At 37.4% G+C, this 24,443-nt stretch overlaps 1 protein-coding gene across 2 annotated transcripts; it reads left to right on the plus strand.

The window, feature by feature from the left end:
* On the plus strand, positions 1-23,398 carry PHF6 (PHD finger protein 6). Of its 2 annotated transcripts, none has more exons than XM_065643646.1 (11): positions 1-288; positions 5,277-5,457; positions 5,662-5,763; positions 9,451-9,584; positions 9,909-9,952; positions 19,229-19,395; positions 19,574-19,717; positions 20,952-21,056; positions 21,873-22,006; positions 22,632-22,761; positions 23,054-23,398. In XM_065643646.1, the coding sequence occupies exons 2-10, from the start codon at positions 5,320-5,322 to the stop codon at positions 22,759-22,761; spliced, it is 1,098 nt and encodes a 365-aa protein (XP_065499718.1). In that variant the 5' UTR covers positions 1-288; positions 5,277-5,319; the 3' UTR covers positions 23,054-23,398. The 2 variants fall into 2 exon arrangements, with proteins under 2 accessions (XP_065499718.1, XP_065499719.1); XM_065643647.1 differs by having other exon boundaries at positions 19,232-19,395.
* Positions 23,399-24,443: the final 1,045 nt, after the last annotated feature.

Consider the following 24,443-nt stretch of genomic DNA (forward strand, 5'->3'; position numbering starts at 1 on the left):
GCATGCGCAGGAGGCCGCGAGGGCCCGGCGTGCTCCCGCCGCGCCGCCAATAGGGCACCGCCCCGCAGCGTCGCGCCGTCGCGGTCCGAGCGCGCCGTGCGTGCGTGCGTCCGTCCGCTCGTGCGTGCGTGCGTGCGTGCTTGCGCTCGGCGGCGGCGGCGCAGCGTCCCCTGCCCCGAATGAAAGGGACGGTCCCGGCGAGCGAGCGGCCGTGAGCGACCGGCGGTGACGGGGGGGTGGGGGTGTGCCCGAGCTGCTCCTCTCCCCGGCGCCCCACCCGCCACACGGGTGAGTGACTGAGTGACCGACCGAGTGCCCAACCGCCTCTTTGCCCGCCTAGCCGCCGCTTTGCCGCGCTCCCGGGGCAGGCACGGCGCCCCCGGCCCGCCTGCTCGTAGCCCCTGGCCCGGCGAGCCCGCCCTGTCCTCCCGCCGCCTCACCGCCGGCCGCCGCCGGTCCCTGGGCCTCAGCGAATCGCCCGCCCCCGGGAGGGTCCGGGCACCCAGCGCTGCCGCTTCCAGGAGCGCCCCCGGTGCCGTTACCCGCCTCCCCTTCCCCCGCCCCGAGCCGCCGGCAGCCGCTCGCTCCGCCCGCCTCGGCCCGCTCCCTCCTTCCCCGGAGGATCCGCCCCCCCTTGTCTGCGAGTCTCGTTTCCCCCAAAATTTGGTGAGGAGAGGGGCTGGAAACGCCCTCGCCGTGAGCCCCGCGTCCCGCCGAGCCCCCTCGGTGGGCCCAGGGCCGGGCCAGGCCGGGCCCTGCCGGTGCGTGTGAGCGGGACCCCGGCAGAGCCGTGTCGGGCCTCACCGAACCGCCGGGGCGGCGGAGGTGCCGGGATCCGATCATCTGCCGCTTCCCGCGGGGGTGTGTAAACTTTCCTGAAGATCGGCCCGTGCTGTCTGCCAGGTCTCCCTCACCTCCGGCTCTTGTGTAATTTTTAGTTACCTGCTGTAATTGTTTAGACTTTCGAGGGTTGGGCCTTCTCCCCCCGCCTTTGCCCCCACCTTTAGTTTCTTTTTTTTTTTTTATGAAAGTTGAGTGGATAAGTTCCTGTTCTACTTTTTATAGTGGCTGTTGGATGCTGTGTGAGCGTAACTCTTGGATAAAACATTTCCGTGGGACTTATGACTTCAGGTTCTCAGCTACAGACACCCACAGGATACCTGCCTTGTCCCCAGCTTCACCCCCCGCTTCTCCAAAATAATACCCCCAGTAATGGGTGATTGACCCCAGAAACTAGAAAGCACTTGGAAGTTTCTTAAACAGAGATTCTAGTGTCTCTACTGAGCATCTTGAAAAATCCGACACAAGTATTTTCTGTAGCTTTTCCCGAGAGTCCAAATCACTTCAGCGTGTTTAATGAAATTTTACGAAGCTTGTATACTTCTCTTGTAGGTTTTCCTCGGGTATCTGAAATTTTCTTCATGGACAAATATAAATCGTAATTTTTTAAAAATATAATTTTGTAATCGTACAGGCTGCACAGCAAAACAAACTTTATATGAGGAAGTATAGCATATAGGTCACTGTCCTTTGTTGTAAATACAAGTGGGGCCTGAACTCCTACAAACAGACAGCAGCTCTTGAAACATATTTGGGCAATAAATAGAAATTAGAATTCAGGTTACTTTCTGTTCTTCAGTGCTGAACAACATCTCCTACACCGAGAACGTCCTTCTTTGCCCGAGAGTCATTGAACTTGCACTTTCCTTTCACGTTTGAAAATATGTCATCTAGAACAGCTGAGTAAACTAGCATGCAAGCCATATGAGTTTGTAAAACATGCTGCTTTAAAGATAAAATAAAGGTGCTATTAGGGCAAGCACCATGTTGAATACCTTAGTGGACACTAAGAAACATGAATGCAAATGAACCAAAATTTTTGAGTGAAGCATCACCGAAAGAGTTTCTTCTTTTGTGATTTTAGGGTGTAACCTTTCATTTTTTAGACCAAGCCTGTGCCAAAATCTATCTATACGTAGTAATCTATGTTTTGTAGTACATGTGTTCCATTTTGGTAGAGATAGTGCATGATGGCCTAGTCAGTGATTCTGTAGTATATCACCTGTGATCCAGCCTGTGAGACTTGCTCTGGTAAAGCTGACAAGCAAGATTTCTGTCAACAGTATTTTTAAACACTGTTCTATAAGGCTTATTAGTTTATTAGCTTTTTAAACATGGAAAACAGAAATTTTGAGCTGGTTTTAAGTTGTGTTATTTTTCTTGTTCCTATGAAATGTAGCTTGATACTTGGCAAACTGGATTGGTTGCTTTTGGGTGATTTAACTTGAGAGACATAAGCAGATTTTTGAGTGTTTACGTTCAGAATTTTGGGTCTGTGCTATAGCTACATAACTTGGTTCACCTTTTTCAGAAAATGAATATTTTTTTAAATGGACAGGATAAGAAGTGCATTTTGGCACCAAAAAAAAAAGAGATCCCAGTGTGGTGTTTTCTCACATTTATGAGAAAGCAAACATAATTTAGGGAGAGGTCTACAGATGAAATGCTTCTGAAATAGTTCTCATACTCAGGTTTTTTTCTGCAGTCTTTAGAAATGTATAAAGAATGTTAATACCCCGTGGTACAGAATGCTGGATTGGAAAGAAAACTTTCAGATATCCTCGTAAAATGCTTTCAGAGTAATTTAATCTGATAGCGAAAAGAATGCGAGTTTCCTTTCTGGCATACCCTGATGCTTTTTGTTCTGAGTTTTGAATAATTTTTCAAGTGTTAAATAATTTATAATTAAAGAAGTATTCCAAAACATAATATTTGCCTTTTTTTGTTGTTGTTGTTATAACATCAACATCCATGCATCATCAGGTAAATATTTGCATTATTTTTCGCTTCCATGTAAGCCTTAAAAATGTAATTATGCAAAAGTACCTCAAGAAGTTTGGTTGTGTCAGGTTTTAGTATTGCTGGAATGAAGTGCTTCGCGTGTCTGTTAGTGCAGTTGACTGCAGAGCTGTGAGAAGGTTCTTTATAATCTTGTTTCTAGGAAAGTTACTATTCTTATAAATTAAAGACGAGAGCCACTTAATAAATTTTTATCTGTTCTATAAATTATTTGCATTTTCTAAAATATGAATTTGCTTGTTAAATTGAGGGATAGCTATTTTTATAGTAGTGATTCTTATTCCTGTAAGTCAGTAGAACCTGTGCATGTGTTCAAGGAAATCCCTGATCTTCCTTTTAAGAACTACTGCCACTGCTGTCAAAATAGCAATAATATAATATGAATATAAAATTAAACAGGTAGACCCAAATGAATGTGTGTATATCAAATTATTTATACCAAAGCAGAACTTCTTGCATTTAAAATTATTTTGTTAATATATTTCTGACCCATCACTCTGTGATTTATATTGAGCCATTGAATGTGACCTGAAAACAAGAAATCTTTGTGATATTATTTCCTGCTTGTCTTTCATAGGCCTTTTCTGGACTCCCAAAAATATATATATTTTCAGTTTTAAAAAATATTGTTTGAAAAATAAAATTTGAAAATCCGTGTATCTTTCCTTCAGAAACCGTTCGTCCTTTCTACTCAGAAGGGATTACAGAATGGTCTTGTTTTGGTTTTTCTTTAGAAGAATACAGTATAGTAATTCTTTTGTGTTTAACACTTAAGGACTCTCTATTGCCACTGCAAAAGGGTGTGACTCGTTTATCCAGATTGGCACATTTTTTGTGCAAATCAGCAAGATCTGAAATCTGTGCATTCTTCTTATGAGTATGCGTCACCAGCCAGTAAACTGCTTTCCAGTTAGAAAAGAAAGCAAATGAAGCTGTTGGTAAAGCAAAGGCGATAAATCCAGGACAGACACCTTTTGCTGCAGTTTTGTAGTAAACGTTGCAGGACAAACAGTTAAAACTCAGGCTGTGAAAATATGTCGAAACGGAAGAGTGAGAATCTAAAAGGATTGTCTTTTAGCTGTAGTATGTGCCAATAGAAACTTAATGGCATTCCTCTGCTTGCCATGAGAAAAATAGTGAGTGATATTAGTATTATGGGAGGCTGACAGCGCGGAGCAGCGGGCAGGTTTGCCCATGCAAATGGCCAAAAAGCCATCATGCATTTTCATGCAGATGGCTGTGGTAGTGCAGTCCCGATGTATTGCAACTCTGCTGGTTTTATGGCTCTTTTTTTTTTTTTTTTTTTTCCCAACAGGAATATCAAACTAGATGGTGGCTTTTCTTATTTAGATGAGTCTAATGTAGACAAAGGCTGAGGAGGATGCTTTTGTTGCAGTCGTGGCCAATTCTGGCAGCAAGGCTCAGATCTCCAAAGTAAAAAGCTCTAAGCATGTCTATTTGAAGAGGACAATATTTTCTTTGAGAGATGTAGTAACAAATGAACACAAACTACTTAATACTGGGCCAAGAAGTATGTATGCTTGTCAGGTATTTTCACTTTTGAACTTGCAGTGTCTGCCTGATTGGGACCTCAATGTTATGTTTTAGAATGTGTTGCTGGTAACACGTGAAAAGTTCGTGATTCATGTCGAGTTTAATTTTACATTACTTTTCTTAGATGAGAATAGCAGCGCTCATACGCTTACTGAAAACTCGTACTGTACTGCTAAATTAACTGTGGGTCTTGAGAAGGTTTCCCTTGCGGCACCTTAGTCATAGATGCTCCTAAAATTTTGTTCCCAAGGCTGTTTCGCTCCCCACAGCGCATCTGTGTAATACCTAAAATGGTAACAGTTTATCTTCTCATCTCTACCCTCATCTAAGAGTAGTTACTCATCTCTGTGAGCTACTTTGTGAGCTTTTACACTCAAAACCTGTTCTGGATGCTGTGGTGGACTCCTGAGGTTTTTCTTTGCTTCTGTTTCTGAAGAGGCTCAGTAGCCAGAATTTTATTGTGGGCACAGGTAGCGCATTTTCTACAATTCCTTTGCTGTAATAAATAACTATAAGAATGGGATGAAAGAGTTGCAGTAACTTTTTCCCCTGTTGATTGCTGTACTTGTTGCATTTTATTTCTTCTTTTCCCCGTAAGTTTTATGTTAGTGTCCAAAGTTTTATGTTAATGTTCACACTTTTCTCCCTAAAGAACTAATTCTGCTTGCTGATACAATTTCATAAAAGGTTAGGAAAACACTGCCTCTTGCTGGGTGCATGTCTATTTGGGTATATTGTAGAAGTGTAAAGGGAAGAGTAAAAAGGGACAGATAATTTTCAAGCAACCAATATTATATTTATAAAACTGTAAGTTATAATGCTTTTTGTTGATGTTAACATGCTGATTGCACCTTTTTTTGTAGCATTGAGAGGATTGAAGTGGCATTCTAAGGTCCTTTTAAAATCATGACAAGCTCAGTTGGACAGAAGAAAGTCTCTTCAAGACAAAGGAAGTGTGGTTTTTGTAGATCTAATAAAGATAATGAATGTGGACAATTATTGATGTCAGAAAACCAGAAGGTGGCAGCACATCACAAGTGCATGGTAAGTAACTCATAGGAAAAGGGAGAGGAATGCAGAGAGCTAGTAAATGACTACAAACAAATGAAAAATTCAACCAGCTGTGGCATTGGCACAAATGTTTAATCAGTCTAATTTGAAATTTTTGTGGGTTTCATATATGTAAATGTCCTATATCACTTATAGCCTTAAAACTTAAAAGAAATTGTTGTTTTTACATAATTTTAGCTGTTCTCATCTGCACTGGTGTCTTCACACACTGATAATGAGAGTCTTGGTGGATTCTCTATTGAAGATATTCAGAAAGAAATAAAGAGGGGCACTAAACTGGTAAGTCTCTATTTTTGGCCCTTGAAAATGGAAGACACAAATGTTTGCTTCTATAAGTTTTACCATGATGTTGTTCAGTGTATTATGTATATATGTTTTTTCATTGCTTTTGTGTTTGGTTTGGTTGGTTCTGGTTGGTGGTGTTTGGTTTTTGTTGTGGGTTTGTTTGTTGTTTTTTTTTTAAGCACTGTCTTTGTGTGAGCTCTAAGGTAATGGACAACTTACAGAAGAAGATCATAGAATCACAGAATGTACTGAGTTGGGAGGGGCCCACAAGGATCATCGAGTCCAACTCCTGAAATTTTTTTTCTGTGGAAATGCATACAGAAGATAACGATCATAAAATAATTATAACATCTAAAAGATGTAAAATTGGTCTCAGATTTATGAAAAGAAAACCTCAGTAGATATGATTATACTTGTATTGAAATGAAATTTAAATGTCAGGTAACCAACCCTTGAAGCGTCTTTAGGAAAAGATAAAAAGTAGTTTATTTCAGTCAAGTTCTGCTCTCACGTAAACATGTTGTTTTAAGAATTGTAACTGAATCATGACTTATTAAAAAAATAAATCCAGTATTATTATTTTTACAGTCACTTTTTTCTCACTGGCACATGTAGATGGTTGTAGCAGATATTCTTTTTTCCCCAAGCAAATTTGAAAACTCATTTAGAGAATATGCTCATTTTTCTTTTTAGCTGCATACAAACAATAGGATTTCCTAAATCTAGGTTTCTAATCCAGTAATTTCTATTTAATATTTTCTGCCAGATTGCAGAATGAAGCCCACATTCTAGGGACCTGGCAAGGGTATTTTTGTACCTTTACCAATACTTGGTTTTGCTGCCAAAATCTGGTTTTAACTACCGAAGGTACTTTTATTGCTTCCTTTTATATTGACTTAATAGATGATTGTGTGAATATAGACATCTTATCAGGTACATGGGTACAATAGTGATTACAGCTCTACCAAATTCATGAGAATTGAGCAGCAATGACTTGTTAATTCCCAAGAAGCTAATTTTTAAATTATTATTATTTTTTTTTAGAAGTAGTTGTTTTCCCTTTGGGCAAATAAATGACGCTTTAAAAATATTTTAAATAAATTATCAATTCACTCCTCACATTAAAAATTTTCAGCTTGGTTATTTAAAGCACTCATGTATTTACTAGTCTAACGCAGTATTGTAGAACTACAACGATATAATAATAGTCTAAAATTTCATCCAATGTTTCATTTGAATCTTTTCCAATGCAAGGAACTTTATTTGCTGTGATTAGCTGAAGCACAAAGGAAGTACTATTCACAAGTAATTCATGATGCGATTAGAAATTTCCAAAGAACATGGTAGGAAATGAAAGTACAGATTGCAAAGAAACTTTTTGATTCTTAGGTCTATTCAGTGTTTTTTGAAGGTTATTTCTTCTTATGTCATTGGTGGTTTCTGTCTTTCTGCTTCTAAATCTCTTTATGTTCCTTCACTGGTGCAACAGCTGGATATATTCTTGGAGCTCACAACTGTACGTATCAGGCACTTAGTTCAGCTTTTTGCAGAAAGCCTGGATCTGGTTAACTTGATTCTTAGTCCTGAAATGTTTCTTCTTTGGAGAGAATATACAAGATAATTCTACATCTTAACTTCGCTGCCTTATCTCTGTAGCTGTCAGAAAACTGCAGCTCTGAATTCCTTTCTGGACGAATCTTTCTCCCTTGACTGGTGTAGTTTCCAGTCAGCCCAAATACCGCCTCAAAGCTCTGCTTTCTGTTCTAGCCTGTTCTTTCATGTGGGAACACACTGAGCAAAAATATCTCAGTGTGCTGCACTGGATTAAGTAATTATATCAATATCTTGGACTAAATTTGTGTGCTGACAGATTTGATGTAGCTGCTCTCCCTGGGGAGGTGCTGCCACTGAGCAGGTAGGAACTGGGACCTGTTCGTTACTGAAGTGATAATGACTGACGTGTAGAGCCTTTCTGATGATAATATATTTCTGTCTGAGAAAATTTTGTAGGTTCAAGCCTTAATAGGCCAGCCATAAAAACTTGTGAAGTCTAAACATTCAGAAGTACAGGGCCCTGATATCATTATTGCTTCAATTAGCTGTGTATGGGAGGATTTCTTTTAAAGAGTTTATTCGTTTTGTCACACTTCACATATACGTGATATAAGTTGGGGATTAATCAGCCTGTTGAGGGTGACCATTTGGACAGCAGGACTTGTACCAATGGAATAAATATTTTATTACTTTCAGGAAACAGACATCAATAAGTCAGTGTAAAAATTCCTGTGGTCTGTTTTGTTCATACAGATACATAATGGTGTTCATAAAAAGAAGGCTTTGTTTTAGTCATTTCTGGCTTTAAAAATCCTGAAGTACTGACTAAAACTGATGGGATGGGTATCATTTCAACCTAGGCTTTTATAAAGGGCTATGATCAGCCATTATTTTATATTAAACCATAATGTATAACACATTTATGAGATAAAATACACATACAAATTAGATAACGACTAGAGAACAGTATATATATCGATACCATTTCAGAGCTTGCAGAGGAGTAAATGGAGATGATCCAAGGCTTTGACATTTTTAGTGTTCAGTTAACTTTGTTAAAATTGAAAAACAGGGTGATGATACATAACTTTGGTGATGTATTTATTTGGTTTATTAGAGACTAACAAGAACTTGACTGAGCTAGTGTGGGCAGAAAGTGTATTTCACACAGATCTATGTAAGCAGTATCCTACGTTGCACGCTTCTGCTTATGGTTTTGGAGTTAATCTTTTGGGCGTGCGGGCAATGTGCCGGATACAAACAAAAAGCTCTGGTTGGCTTCTGAGTGGAGTTTAATGGGAAATTCTGAGATTTTGGGGTAATATTATGTGATTAGAAAATAATATAGAGAAAAAATATTGTTATAATATCAATTACTTCCTTTCCTACCAGAGGGTGAGAAGGGCACTGAACAATTTAAAAGCATGAGAGTTGGTGTGTCCTCAGCAATGATGAGTCTTAGACAAGAAGAATTAATTTTTGGGAAAGAGGAGTAAAGCAACAGACTCCTATTTAACCTTTTCTGCAATATAAGTATAAAGAGCAAAATTTACTATAATTTAAATAAATTCATTGTATTTAACAAATATTTCACTAAATTCAATGTTTTGGAAATAACTTAAGGAAATAACTGCATAGAAAAAAGAGGTGAAGTAGGCTGCTGAGGCTAAGGAACATTTGCAGATCATCAGTATTTCTGACTCTGCAAGATTCGTTGCCAAATGGGTGTCTTTTTTTCTCCTACTTTCATAATATCATTCAGATTTGAACAGGTACGGTTTACGATTTTAACTTTTCTGAAAGTGTTGGTATAAACAGACTCTCGAGTGGGATGTTTAGGTGAATAGCTGTGTGACTTTCATCAAACACGTGATATCCCACGAAAGTAAATTACTTATTTTCTTCATTGAATTAATAATCAATATATTATGGTTATTGTGTTGTTGCATAATTGCAACAAATTTCTCCTTTATTTTAAAATAAGTTATGAAAAATACCTGAGAACAGGAAGAGTAATGCTAAGTGCATAACTCCATTTATTTTGTCATCAGGAGTGGTAACTCTGTTTTTAAACTCAGAAATACTAAGCCAGCAGTAACATGAATTGTACTTTCCTTTTCTTTACAGATGTGCTCTTTATGCCACTGTCCTGGAGCGACCATTGGTTGTGATGTGAAAACATGTCACAAGACGTATCACTACTACTGTGCTTTGCATGATAAAGCTCAGATAAGAGAGAAACCCTCACAAGGCATTTACATGTAACTATTATTTATTTGCTATGTTTATTTTTTCTTTATATTTCACATTCATTGTTAAAAAAAAAAAGAAAAAACCCACGACAACAACAAAGCAAAACAAACCCCCCATTTTTGGAATCTAAACAAAACTTACAAAAAAATTCTAATTATGATTGTGGCATTCAAAATAGCGATATGCTAGAAAAGTGTATTTTCACTGCAAGATTTGTATATTGGTGAGTCTTACAAGTGGGAGAAAAATGTACTGGAATTTAAATTTAAAAGATGAGTAAATAATCTGTGAATCATGACTGACTTGACAGTTTTCAACTACTTTGTTTATAGGATTTTATGTCGAAAACACAAGAAAACTACGCATAACTCTGAAGGTAAAATTATTCAATATAAATTTTTCCCATTGTAGAAAGATACTTTGGTTAATTTTTTTTTGAGAATATAAATGTTTTCAGTAAAAATTAGAACTACATTTTTTTGAGAAAAAAATAGTTTGGAAGCCCATCTTATTTCTGTATTTTGTCTAAAAATTATTGGTTGAGGTGGAGAAAAACCCAAAACAAATTTTAGGAAGTTCAAAAGATTTGACGTTCTGTCAAGACAAAGTTTGGGTAGAAGTAACGCATTCCCTTCTGGGAAGAAGCTAGTTAAATATTCACAATATTAACATATAAAATATGTTGCCAGATAACAGCTGATTTGTGCTATTTCTAATGTTCCTAAATATTCGCTATTTTTTTTAACTATCAGATAGAGTTTAACTCTTCCAATACTAATGAAAAGGTTTGTGGTCAGATCACTTGCAGATATATTTCTGAGTAATTTTGATTAAAAAAGCTGAATGGATACGTTCATAAAAGGTGTGTATTTTGCAGAGGAGAGTAGTGAAATGCGTGAGGGGTGCTGTGCCACAAACATAGATAAATCGTGTGTATTTATGCAAGCATTTTTACTTTTTCCTACTGTATCTGAGTTTGGGTAAGAGAACAGTCTCTTTCTGCTAAATATACTTTTAAGGCAATGTACTAGTTTTTATGGTATGGATGGTAGATATTTCAATGGTAAGGTTTGGATGTTAATTCAGTGTTCCGAAAGATATTGAAGGCAGTAGAAAAGCCAAAATGAAAACTGATTTTTTTTAAAGTCTATTTTAAATGATTATTGTCATGTGCTTTGTATAAAACACTCTGATTTTGCTGTTACCAGACTTAAACAAGAAAAGCAATGTGCATGTTATATTAGCTCTCTAAAGAGACAGGGCCACATTATCTTGTAGTTTGGCAATTTGTTTCTTTATTTTGGGGTTGGTTTGTTAGCAGAAGGAGAATATGAAAGACATTTGAGTCTCCAAAGGGATTAATCTCTTTAACTGATATTTAAACATAATCTTTTATACTTATTCACAAATAGCTCAGTGTTTGACATCTATTGAAAAATGCCCTCAGTTCTGCATGGAGCCCAATGCCAATGAATGACGTTTTCTGCTTGGAATTCCTTGCAGGATCTGAACGTGCACTTTTCTTTAAGAGTTTTCAGAAACCATAATCTCCAATTCTACAATGTTATTCTCTGACAGCAAAGGCTTTTACATTTTTATATGAATGTATTTATCTCTCAGATAATGGGACATGGGAAAAATTGCTACAGAGGCCTAGTGGCTTTTTTCTTAAAGGATGATGGCAGTTTATTAAAACATTAAACTAGACTTATCCAAAGAGACTCTTAGATTGAGGGTAGGAGAAGGAAGAGTAAACATCATTCAAAAAATACTGTTGGGCTCTTTGGCCTCCGTTTCTCATTTAGCATTTAACTTTGAACTCATTTTTTTATGTTTAAAATACTTAGTTCTGGTATGCTTTACACTTCTAGAAATATGTGTAGCTATACTTCACATTTTGGGGTTTTGTTTGATATTTGACTGAAATTTTACCCAGTGCTCTTTCCCAAAGAATATGTTCTCCTTTTAGTCTGTACAGTTTAGGGAACTATACCCATAGACTATTATTACTTAAAATTATGGATTTGCTAATGTCAGAAGCTGGGGCTCTTTTGTGATAGACCACCTTTAAATCAACGAAAGTGAAAATAAGTACTGTACTTGTCTTATGGAAATGACTTACAGCACTGTATAGCAATGGTATTTTGGTACATTGAAAACTAATTACCTGTAGAAGACAGAAATATATAGGGTGGTTTTCAGAGTCTTAAGAAGGGACTTTGAAGGGTTTGTTTCTTAATATTTGAATGCTGACGTTTGCTGGGTCAAATGGTAACTGAAAGATGTGGGATGGTGAAATTAAGCTTTGTGTGTGTATATATAAATATTTATTTATTTATTTTTGTTGGTTTATTTCTTGAGAAAAATGTGAATATCAAAGTGAAGTTTAAATACGAAAGAATGGTGGTGTGTGAAACCAGAGAAGACTTGCGGAGAAGAGTGGATAGAGTAGCTGGGGATGCTAGATGCTAACATAGCATTGTTGTTTTCTCTTGTTTTTTCATTTGATTTTCTTGAATCATTGCTCTCAGCAGTGTTTTCATAACAGAATAGTTAAAGCCCATCTGTGGTTGTGTCACTCAATGTAAGTGCACAGCGGCACTGGAATTGTCAGTCCTTTTAAACAGAAACTTACTGCTCCTGCTCATGGATGCTGTCTTGCTTTGTTTTTTTTCTTAGTCAGTGCAGAACATCTGGGTGTTTGATCCTTTATTCTCTGTATTGATTTAATTGTTGCAGTCCCAATGTTTTTATTATGTCACATCTATTAGTGAGCGTTGGAAGAGTTTTTAGGACTGTTTGGTTTCCTGAACAGTTTGTTTTCTGTAGGCAGTACTGCTGCATAAAAGATTTTTCCTTCTCTTCCCTAGAATATAGATGTGGGGTGTGTGGCGTACTTGTTCCAGTCTGAGATCTGGCTAATGTACCTTTTGTTAGAAGTTCTAGTTTAAAATAATATTTGTTAACTGTTAATAACAGTTAAGGAAAATTCCTTGAGGCTGCATGGAAATGTGGTTGAAGGACCTATATTGGAATTAAAGTTACCCAGTTAAAACCTAATGAATAGGGCCTCTTAGATGTTATTTATTGCTGTCATGAAGTTCAAGTGGAGCGAGAATTCATCAGACTAAGGATCTCCCTACTCATCAAGACAAAATTAATGAGCGATGGGAGTTCATTTTCTTTTAATTGACAGGAGGTGCTGAGCTACCTTCTGTTTTCTCTGAATATAAAAATACAAAACATGGCGGCAAAGTATCGTGCTCTTAAATTCATTATCTGTTTCAGCAGACTCTTGAGTTTGTCTAATTTATCTGTGTGGCATAGCCTTCAGGTGACATGGAAGTGGAGAATTGTATTTCCATTGTGTGTGTGTACATATATATATATGTATATATATATTTCAGAGCAATTCTCTTGTGCGGTGTTCCCGCTAACTGGAAAACGGGCAGGAAAAGCGGCTGCTCTCACACTGGGTACTGGGCTGTGGTCCAGTGAGGTACCTGAGAGGTCCACAGGTTTGAAGACACCTGCTCAGGGGAGCAGAACAAGTTACTGAAAGCTTCGTGTCTAGATTTTTGTCTTGCTGGGTTGCAAATCGAACCAAATAATCTGACCTGAACTTCAGGTAACAGTTGAATCCATAATTTAGGCAAGCTGTCTAAGTTTTCAGTATTTAATAGGTTATAGGAACTGGTGCCAGTGCTTTCAAACTATCACAGCTAACTGTTAGTTGAATTACTGTTCAGTTCAATATAATTGTACTTACTCTTTTTGAAGAGGAGAGTATTGTCAAACTAAGGTTTTGGAACTGTTTGTTGGAATTTATTCCAATGTACTGGAAGTAATTGTTGAAAAATTTTATATCTGGTATCTTTCAGTTCCCTGCAGATGGGGCTGCCCTGGCCCCTGTGTTGAATTTAAAACAAATGCAGCTGATCAGGAATAGTTTAATATAAACTAAGATAAGAATATAATTTCATACTGTCACATAGTAATAAGACAAAGAATAATGAAGACAACCACGTGACTGTCTGTTGGTAACGTCTAAAACAGATGCTTGGGAGCTGTGGGGCCAGAAAATACAGTGTCCATAGTTCCTATTGTAGCTGTACTCAAAGCCTCAGGGAATTACGTTTCCACAATGGAAATAAGGACATTCCCTGTCTCAGCATCCTTTTCTTCTTATTCTGAAGATCAAACATGAAATCTGTGCTTCTCAAACTGCTCAGTAAGTTCAGTCAGGATATTATTTCTCTGTGAGCCTTATTTAGAGATGCTGCAACCTGTATCAAACCAAGTACTTTTTCAAAGCACCACGTAAACCAGGGACTGGCAGGAAAAAGATAAGAAACTTTTTGGCATTATAGTTAGATAACATCCTGATTCATCTTTGGATTCTTTCATCAGTGTTTGCTCATCGTTGGATTTTCTGTGACACTGTTCATAGCACAAGCTTGCCTGTCCTTGTATGCGTTAAAGCAGGCAGGTGTGAAAGTTTCCATAACATCGGTGTCATTTCAGTTCTGCTGGTGGATGGTTACAAATTTTTCCTGGGCTCTGCTACCTCAGCCGCTTTCTGTCTGTCTTACGGAGAATGCTGCTCTGAATGTGGCATCGAATGTATATGTAGTGTAATGTATATATAGTGTTAAAACAAAAAGAGTTGGTCCAGGCAGTAAGTCAGCAATCTTCTCTGCAGCCCATCACAGCCTAAGGTGTTTTGCAAAAGCATCACAATAGTGTTTTCTTATGGAAAAACACACAGCTAATGGAAAAGAAAGAATGTAAAAGTCACGTGGGGAATGGTTTGCTGAGGAGCCGGCCTGTGGTGTTTATGTTCTAGTTCTCCTTCCTGTCTAGGCAAGATGTTCAACAAATAGGAACTTGGTCAGTTAACTCATATTTAAAAGGTTTACCATAGCAGTTGCTATAAGCTTTCTGATTATGCAGATAAGCATGTTGTCTGTCTTCAGTCTTTCCCAACGATTGTTTGCTTGAAAAAGCATTTAGATTTTATGGTTATGAAAGATTGTTTTATTCATTTTCTATGGTAAATGTACTGAATTAAATAAATAGTCTCAAGTACTTCATAACATAGATACTATTCAGTCAAAAATAGCTTTTGGACAGGCGTCATCAGTTCCTCGAGGTATCTGGTACTTTTGGAAAACATATTAGTGATGGGACCTAAGGGGTAATTTAGTTTTTTTCATCTCCACTCTTACTTTGTCCAGTTTAGGTGTGTTTCATGTAACTTAGTCTTTTTTCCATTAAGAAACAAACAAACAACAACAAAAAACCCCACTAAAAATTATATTCAGCATTTTGATCATTAATTTCACGTCATTTGCTGATAAAAGGTACTATTTCATGATTGGCTTACCTGATTCTGTATTTGCTTGCAAGGGGTTTTATGCAAATCTCTAGTTCTTATTAATGCTTATAGATGCACTCATGTTTTTATTATTGACGACTGGGACAATAAAATTTTCAGGGTTTTTTCACATTTCAATTTAAAATAATGTTGCCACATATGGTTCATTTGGTTTCAGCCATATTTTAAGGGCATCTTTAACATGCTAAACTACTTTTTTCTTTCTCGGTTATACGTTGCTTCTCTTCTAAAAATCTAGTAAAATTGATGTTGTTCTTTGTAATTTTTAGAGTTTCTCTTTTATCCCAAATACACTGTAAAACTTTAAATGCATATGTGTGATTTCAGATTTACATGGCAGCATGTCTAAGCCACTTCCACATTCTACATTTTGGCTTCTTTTTTTGTACAGTCCTTCTTGCAAATATATTTTGCCAGTCAGTTTTGTTTATTATCTTCCTCACACAAACTTAGACCCCTTTGCTTCTGGCTCACTTGGTCCATTGTTTAAGGCACTGTCGGAGGTGGATACAGAGAGCAGTATGAGCCTTTATTGTACATGTCCTCTTTTGTTCCTTCACAACCTTTAAATCACTTAATTTTTTTATTACTTCGCTTTAACCTAGCTTTTGGAAGTGGGTGATTCCATATATATTTCAAGCTGACACAGTATAGAACCGAGCAGTGAGATCTCAGCCTCTTCTCTGCCAAGCCAAACATCTTGATCCTTTTCCCTTCTAGTCATAATCCAAGGAGAAGTTTTCGATTTCTCTCTGAAGCTGAGTCTCCCTGTTAACAGTTTATGTAATACAGCATTTTGCTCATCTTCTTTTTGTGGTACTTTGTACTGCTTATGGATTTCTAAAATGCAAATTTGGAGCTTGTTGTTGCTCATCATTCTGCTCATCTGAATTTACAATACCTTGTTCTTAGGTGCTTTTGAAAATGTAGGATGTTTCCTCTTGATTTCTGCCCCCACCCCTCCTTCTCAGAGTGTGTTGTGTATTAAGTTTGGTTTTTTCCAGATATAGCATTTAGGGACTTCTGAAGAAAGCTCATAAGTTACCTCATTTGGAGACATAAGGTTGCATCGAGAATATTGTGATGATTTTAAAAATCAGTGCAGTAATGGGATATGGGATGGGGGGCAGTTGAAGAATATCTAGGGAATCTCAGGGGATTCAGAGTATGGGTGATATCCATGATAAAACATCATCTGGGCAGGGAGGAGTTGAACAACTTTTTGTGTTTTCCTTAGTTCAAGCTGACATGAGAAGTTGGAAACACCCAACCATCAGATGCCAGGGACACAGGGTAAGCTGCCAGTGGGCTCGAGGGGAGGGACAGAGCACAAACCAAACCAGATGTTAAACAGTAGAGACCATCCCAGGCAGGTGGTTATGGAAGCCGGTTACAAGCTCGTTCTTGCTGTTGCACTGGTTCATAGTGCTGTTAAAAATGGGAGAATCGTTAATGTTTTGAGGTATCAGTCTTGTAGACAGATGTGGTAGAGCAGGTCCTCACGTCTCTGGTAGTAATCTGTAGGTCCTTGTCACTTGCAGGGGGAGACCTAAATCTACAAGGCATTTTATTCTAAGGGGTCATGTCGCATCTAGATTTCAGTGAAGTCAACCTTATTGGAAGTGCTAGTTTTGAGCACAGAAAATGGGTTCTGCTTTGAAGAAAGCTGTACAGTCTTGAGGCTTTTTTATCTTACACTAAAACCATCTTTTAAAAATATAGCTTTTTTACTTTTCAAATCTTAAATATTCTAATAATGGTAGACTGGAAAATAGCACTTAAGAACTTGTTCTATAAGGAGGCTGTGACATTTCTCATAAAACGTAGGTTTTCATAATGCGATTTGTTTTTAGCAATTATGATTCACTTCCAGTTTTGAAAGTGTGACTGTAGAGAGTTCAGGATATGCTTTAATGTTATTTAGAAAATAAGGTTGGACTAAGAGGTGGAAAGCATTATGATTGACAGAATTGATAAGGATCTTTGGAAGAAATAAGGAAAGTTGGTGAAGGTGCTCCATTTTGCTTCATCAAATACAGTAGGGAAATCTGTGGAGTGATTTTAGAAGGGATATTTTTTAACTTCTCACTGATGTTATTTAAAGGGTCATGAATTCAATAAGTCACATTTCTGTAAGACTTTTTTTCCAGAATAACTATTTGTGATTTCTGTAAATGTAAAAGTGGAGACGAAGATTCACAATTTTTTTTATATACGTTGGTGGAGAGTTCACATGATGAAGGACAAAATAAAATGGAATTATTTCCCTTGAAAGAGGTTTTCAGGTTGCAATAAAATTTGCTATATGCAGTCTGAGACATACAATATCTAAATTGTATAATCTTGGTTGGGGAACTTAGCAAGTAATGATAAATGAAAAATACGGCTAGATAGCAAATTCAGAGAAGAAAATGTAAAATGTATTGCTTCATTGGATAATCCATGTCATCATGTATTTTATTTTTTCCGAGTAAAGTAAATGGTGCATTTGTCATCTAATTAGAAAAGAATAGTATATATATTAAAGCATAGGAACGTTGCCATATAGACTGATGTATTTTAAAAGCCATTTGGGAATATCTGTGTATAGCCAAGTAATCTGTCAATTTAAGCCAAAATAATTTGCAGATTTGTATTAATATATTCTCAAATTTTTGCCTCATTCTAACCATATGACAGAGTAAAGCCCTGGGGGAATTATATTTTGGTAACCTGTTGTCATGCATTTGGTTTAGTTTTCTGTCCTTCATTAATCTCAGGGGTTAATGACACGTACAATAGACTGAGTTTGACAGGACACGCTTGTGTGCGGGGTCTGGGGCCAGTGGCGCAGTCATCTTCTGCTCCAGGTTGGTACCTGTGGAGTATATTCGAGTCTTTGACTTCCAGCTTCTGTGCAGTTGAGTCACTGTTAATCAGGAAATAGAAACGTGATTTGATTTTTATGTGATAATAGATACCAAAGACGAGTTCTAGCAAAGCAGCATTTAGTCTCAGAATAAGATGTCCTGTCTGGATACTGAGACCGAGATATAATGGCGATAAGTGCCTTAGCAATGCTTAAATAATAATAATACTACCACAGTCAAGTGGCCCATTAATGTGTAAAGTGGATGTTCCAAATCTTCTGATAAGGATTTCCTTCCATTTGGGGGCTCATACTGATGTTTGTGGTTTGGACTTTGAGAAGCAAGTTCTTTAGCCATGAGTGTGCACGTTTCTTTAAACAAGTCTGAAATATCTGCAGTTTGAGCAGAAGCGGGTGTTATGTATTTAAAAAAAAAACCCCACATACAACAAACATGCTCCCTGAGCAGCTGATGATCAGGAGGGTTGTTGGAGACTGAATAGAGCTGGTTATTCAGTATCAGATGTAACTTAACAAGATCATATTGGAAACAATCTCAAGTTTGCAGAATTGATCTGTATTAACTGTAGAGCTTTGAGCAGTCAAAAGGACAGTCTGCCAGAACTCTGGGCTACCGTTCTATCCAGCATTCAGCAGCTGAGCTGACATTTTCAAGGAACTTGTCAGACCTCTTTTGTATGTCTGTATTAAAAATATACATTCTTATATTCCTAATGGTCTATAAATATTTCGTCTAGGATGTTGTCAGTATGGATGATTTTCTGTAAACTGGTGGCTGCTTTTAGCTGTAGGTGTAAAAATATCCCGTAACTAAAAATGAAATTTTGGATTTGTTTCATGGAGGCAAAATACATTTCAGTTTTAAAATTTGATGTCAATGTTTTAGCCAAAATGGCTGATATTTTTTTTTAAGTCAAGGCATCAATTAGTAAAGCAAGGAGAGAGGTGTTATTTAGAAACACTGGCATAATACCAAGTGCAATTTACATTGGAGTTATGAATCTTAAAAAAATAAAAGCTTATTTCATGCTTGAAAACATTTACTGGTTTCAGTGTGGTTTAAATGAGTTATTTTCAGTGGAGGTGAATGTATGTATCTGAGGACAGATTTTTGGATCTGAAAGCAGAAGTTGTAAGAAATGCTAAACCTTCTTCATATGTTATAAAGATGCAAAGCTGTGTGATATGTATAAGTAAGTAAATAATGTTTTCAGGATCTACAGCCGCATGCTTGTAATAAATGGGAAAGAGTTGCTATTTTTATTTCTGATCCAAATACAAAAAATATAGGTTATGTTTTTTCTTGTCTGTTTTTATTTTTGACTGGTTTGTTTTGTGTAAGTTTTTTGAGAATGTTATTTGATGATGTTTTCTGACTTCTAAAGCAGATTTAGAAGAAAGTATCAATGAACACGAGTTGGAGCCTTCACCTCCCAAAGGAAAAAGGAGGGGTCGTAAGGGAAAGCCAAGAAAAACAAATTTAAAAGGGCAATCAGAAGACACTAGATCTACGTCCTCACATGGCACAGATGAAATAGAAAGCAGTTCCTATGTAAGCAGTAAATATGCTAAACTTCTTAGAAGGCAGAATTGCATATTTCTTCTTTGCAAATATAATTTTTATTAAAACTTGCATTTGTCTGAGCCTCCAGCTGGTGGCCACAGGCTTTTAAAATTACAACCTTATTTGTAACCCAGCAGTATATTTTAGTAAAATGTTTTTCTTTCAGAGAGACAGGTCTCCCCACAGAAGCAGCCCCAGTGATACAAAACCTAAATGTGGATTCTGTCATGCAGGTGAAGAAGAAAATGAAGCTAGAGGAAAGCTTCATATATTTAATGCCAAAAAGGCTGCAGCACACTATAAGTGCATGGTGAGTAACAATATTGTTGTTAACCAGTCTGTTAGTGAATTTTGTCTGAATTGCTATTTTAGATTTTAATACAGTACCCTCACATGTAATTATGCATGACTATTGTCTGTGTGCTGATGATCTCTTCACAAGCTGAAGCATCGCAAAGTGAGCAATTCATTTATTTTCACTGCGGGCAATATGGATAAAAGTTGGCTACGTGCTAAGAGATGGAATTAGCTCAGGGAGACTCTTTAGCTTATTAAAAATGCTCCCTTGGCATCTAAATGCATGCACAATATTTAAGAAGGAAAACAGGAAACAGTTTTGACTAAAAGAATCTGTTCCAAAAATAAAATACCCTTACTCCACAGGCTTTCAGGCAAAATCCAGGAAGAATCCGTGAACTTCATTAATTTTCTGACCAGTGCATGCAGCCCCTCTAACTCAAGTAGAGTGGGACATGGAAGTTTTAAAAAACCCTTGCCTTTAGGTGATCACACTTCTAGAATTGTCAGCCTGAAAAGAATCTGCTAATTTCAGTGAACATGAGCAGATAGTGCTCTCATGTATAATAACTTGTTCTGTGAATGAGGTAGGGCTTTGAGTAACAAACCTTAGTGGTTCCTATTGTACCTCAAAATGAATAAATAGTCCAGGCAATCTGTGGAGTATTAATTGTTTTTCTAGAGCTGCCTCTCTAACAGATTGCTGGTGTGTGCCAGCAGCCTTAACTCTTAGAGTATTGGCTGCTTTGTGTACCTGAACTTCATTTTTAAGACAGTTTAAACTGAATATACTGGGATGATGACAGTAGGGGTGGTACTTATGTGCTTCATTGTCACCCCTCAGGGCTTTTCAGGTATGTTGACATCAGCTCTGCTGTGAAGCTGAATTGTATATAAGTCACAGGGAAGGAAGCGGAATATTTCTTAAAAGTTCAGCAGTGTAATTGATAATATTGCCCATTTATTAGTCTGTGTTTTCATCATGTCATTACTTCTTGTCTGCTCCTTTGTCTTTTAAAATATATTTTTCCAAGGCAACAGATGTAATTAAAGCAGTCAGGTGGGTATCAGAAGGAATACTCATCATACTAATGACTCAGCATGGTTTTTTTGCTAGTTTGTTGATAAAAAATGTGCTGTTTGAGATCACAGAGGGGGATATTCCATACTGGGTGATTCCTGCACATAACTAAATTTCTAATCACGTTAGTGACCTGGAATTATTTTGGACTTGCTTTGTTTTACAGTTGTTCTCTTCTGGCACTGTCCAGCTAACAACAACTTCAAGGGCAGAGTTTGGTGATTTTGATATCAAAACTGTACTTCAAGAAATCAAGAGAGGAAAAAGAATGGTATGTATCTGCAGAGTGTGTCGAACATATTCCTGATTCTGGTAAGGTGCTGCCTCCTTCCTTTTCTGAAACAATCTTTTCCATCTGTTTCTTAACACAAAATTTAAATGTATTGTTACTTTTGGGGCAGGTAGCCAGATGGGAATCACCTTAAAAATTAGTGGTAGTTGGGCATGTGGTATTTAGAGTTCTTTATGACAACGTACATTGTAAATTATTATTACCCTTCCTGTAAGAGAGTAACAGCTTTGGATCCTGTGTTATTAAAAGCACGCTGTGTAAAACTACAAATAAACTTGGAGAGGATATTCTTGCAATGACTTGTTTCCAACTGTTTTGATGTTTTAATATGAAAACCTATTAAGGCCTCAGAGATGGGGATGTTGGTAAAATGTCACATTGTATTGTATTAAAATTCAGGATGTCTTTAAAGTGGTAAGAAATTTGGGGAGGGGGGAGAAAACAAGACTTGTAACAGTATTGTTCCTTGGGAAAAAAAAATCACTTAAGATTCTTCATATATTAACAAACTAACTTAAGTGGCAAAAAAATGGTCTTGGATATGCAATAATATGTGCAATCATGTAGCAATTTTCAGTGCAATAGACAGGTAAATCCTAGTGTTCATATTTTAAAAGGTTATATAGTTTCTGTTTTACAATATCTTCGATTAACTTTTCTTTGGCAGAATGATCTGCCAGAGAAATTATTTTATTCCAAAATAGTAGCCATAAATATGAGGAATGCTAAAGTGAATGCGAAGAGACCAGAGACTGAAAGGCTGACCAGTGCCGTTCTCCTCTTTCCTTTGCACAGAAATGCACACTTTGCAGCCAGCCTGGTGCTACTATTGGGTGTGAAATTAAAGCCTGCATAAAAACATACCATTACCACTGTGGAGTAGAAGACAAAGCTAAATACATTGAGAATATGTCACGAGGAATTTATAAGTAAGGATCTGTATAATTCTTGACTCTATAATGAAAGTGAAGACATTTCATGACACTTTTTCAGCCTAACTTGGCTTGTTAAGTATATTGTTTAAGAAAACATGTATTTCATTTTAAATGGCATTTTTAATTAATTGTTGACTTGCAAAGTAATTTGTGTACTCTGCTAACTTAAAATTTCTGTAGTAGTGTTGTAATATAAGAAATGAGAAAATTAATTGACATATTTTCCTCCTCAATCCGTAATTTATATTGAGGAAACCCTGGATAATTTCTGTCACAATTCCTCCATAACAATATGTTTTGTAGCTGCTTTTCTTTTTTTGGACCCCATAATTGCCCATACAGCTGGTGTTGGTGAGTTGGCTGTGGTGGAGTTGCCAGGGTGGCTGTGCCCACAAGAGGGCATTCAGTTCTTGAAAACTAGAATTGATCCAAGTTTTGTTGGCTGGGCTTCAGCCTTATTTTCTTTCTCGGTTTAACTGATGCTTGACTGAAAACCATGAATGAGTTAAAAGAGGTAGCAAGGGGCTTGTAGCACATCTCAAAACTTAATTGAGAGGAAAGTCTGGTTTCGATAGATACTTTCAGGAAATAGTCCTTACTGTTTCTTTTACTGTGCTAGACTCTATTGTAAAAACCATAGTGGAAATGATGAAAGAGATGAAGAGGATGAAGAAAGAGAAAGCAAAAGCCGTGGGAAATCAGGCACTGACCATAATGACATTCCTCAGCAGCAGCTCAATGGAAACTAGGTATGGAAGTTACTCCTGGCAGATCTGTTACCGAGACTGAAACGCAATATACATTTAATGTAGTTTATTGCAGTGAAGTATGTAAATCTAGTGTATGCAGATAAGTACTTTTTATTGGCATACTGTAGAAAAATGGGGAGGATTTGTTGTTTTTTAAATCCAGCTGACTTTGTAACAAGTTAAGAAGGGAGGCCCTCATTTCTGTCGCTAAATATAGATGTACTGTCAGAGCTGCTAAATGCTTTTCTTTATGATTTTAAATTCACTGTTGTTTTCATCATTTTTTAAACAGGTTCAAGGGACAGAGTTATAGAACTGGGAATGGCTAAGACATCATAACTACTAATTCTTTTAAATTGTTTTCTAAGATCAGAAAAGGGTTAGTGACTTCTACTACCCAACTCTGTTAGAAATTTCATTGAACTGCCTGAAACGTTCATGTGTGTGAGCCTTCAGTAAGTGGCAGAGTTTTACATGTCAATATTATGTAGTTTGTAGTCTGCAGTGTCTGGAAAAAATGAAACACTATATAAATGATATGTAATATGTACAGTGTCAAAAGTTAAGGCAGACATTGAAATGAAGTAAGATCTATATTTCTGGACTGAATAAAGACCTCAAGATTTGGAATGTGTAAGTTGTTTAGTGGATTCATGCAATGAGAGAAGGTCTTAGCTAGTTTAACTAACACCATGGACAAGTTCGCGGTGGCAGCAAGCTGGTACTTTGTGAATTTTGCGTTTTCTTCATACACAAGTTGCGGAGGCTATACATGGGAGAGCCGCTCTCTGTTTTTGCTTGCAAAGCACACAGTAGACAAGGACTCGGTGTACACCGAAGCACGCTTGAACATTTCAGGTTGTTCCTGTTGTGATTGCTCATTCTGCCCAGCATTGTTTGCGGGAGATTTACTTGAGCAGCTGTTGGTTCTGAGCTGTGAGCTTTAGAACTCATGCCAAAGGGCTGTGGTTCATTCTTTCCCCAATGACCCACCTCTTTCTGTGTCCCCGATTTACAAAGAACACTTCACTAAGTGTGATTAAAACCTTACTATACAAATGTTTGGACTCTGCAGCCCGATTTCTCTTACTTCAGAGAGTTACAACTCTTAACTTGCTACGGAGTTTAGCCACCATATCTGATGTCCATACCTCAAGTGTTCTGTCTTGTGTGGAACACTTCATGTTTTGTCCAGAATATGCATAAAGGTCCCGTGTTCTGTAAGAAGAATGAGGAAACAACCTTTTTTGCTAGATTGGTATTTATTTTTTAATCTTATGACCACTATACGAGAAACTTTGCTTATCATCCTTATTGTTTTAGTGCTTAATTTTTCTCTTTTTCTCAAGTCAACAATCGCGTCATGGAATTCTACTTGCTAGAGTTTGATGTTCCTTTAGGGAAGAATCAGATCTAGGCTATACCAAACCTAACAGATCGGTCCTCTGCTTTGAAAACACCTTGTCATTTCTAATGGCTACGAGCTTCTTCAATTGGTCTGTTAAAGCACATTCTCAGACTTACTTAAATAAAACCAAAAAGCTGAATCTAGTCCGCATGTTTGTCTGTCGCTATCGCATCACCTTGCTGTTTGTTTAGGGTTTTGACTTGTTTCACTCTGAACTCCCAACAAAACTTCTGGATTTGAAGGAAGGAAACAAGCAACATACACTGATTTGACT

This window comes from Caloenas nicobarica, chromosome 12, assembly GCF_036013445.1.
Source record: "Caloenas nicobarica isolate bCalNic1 chromosome 12, bCalNic1.hap1, whole genome shotgun sequence".
Lineage (NCBI taxonomy): Eukaryota > Metazoa > Chordata > Aves > Columbiformes > Columbidae > Caloenas > Caloenas nicobarica.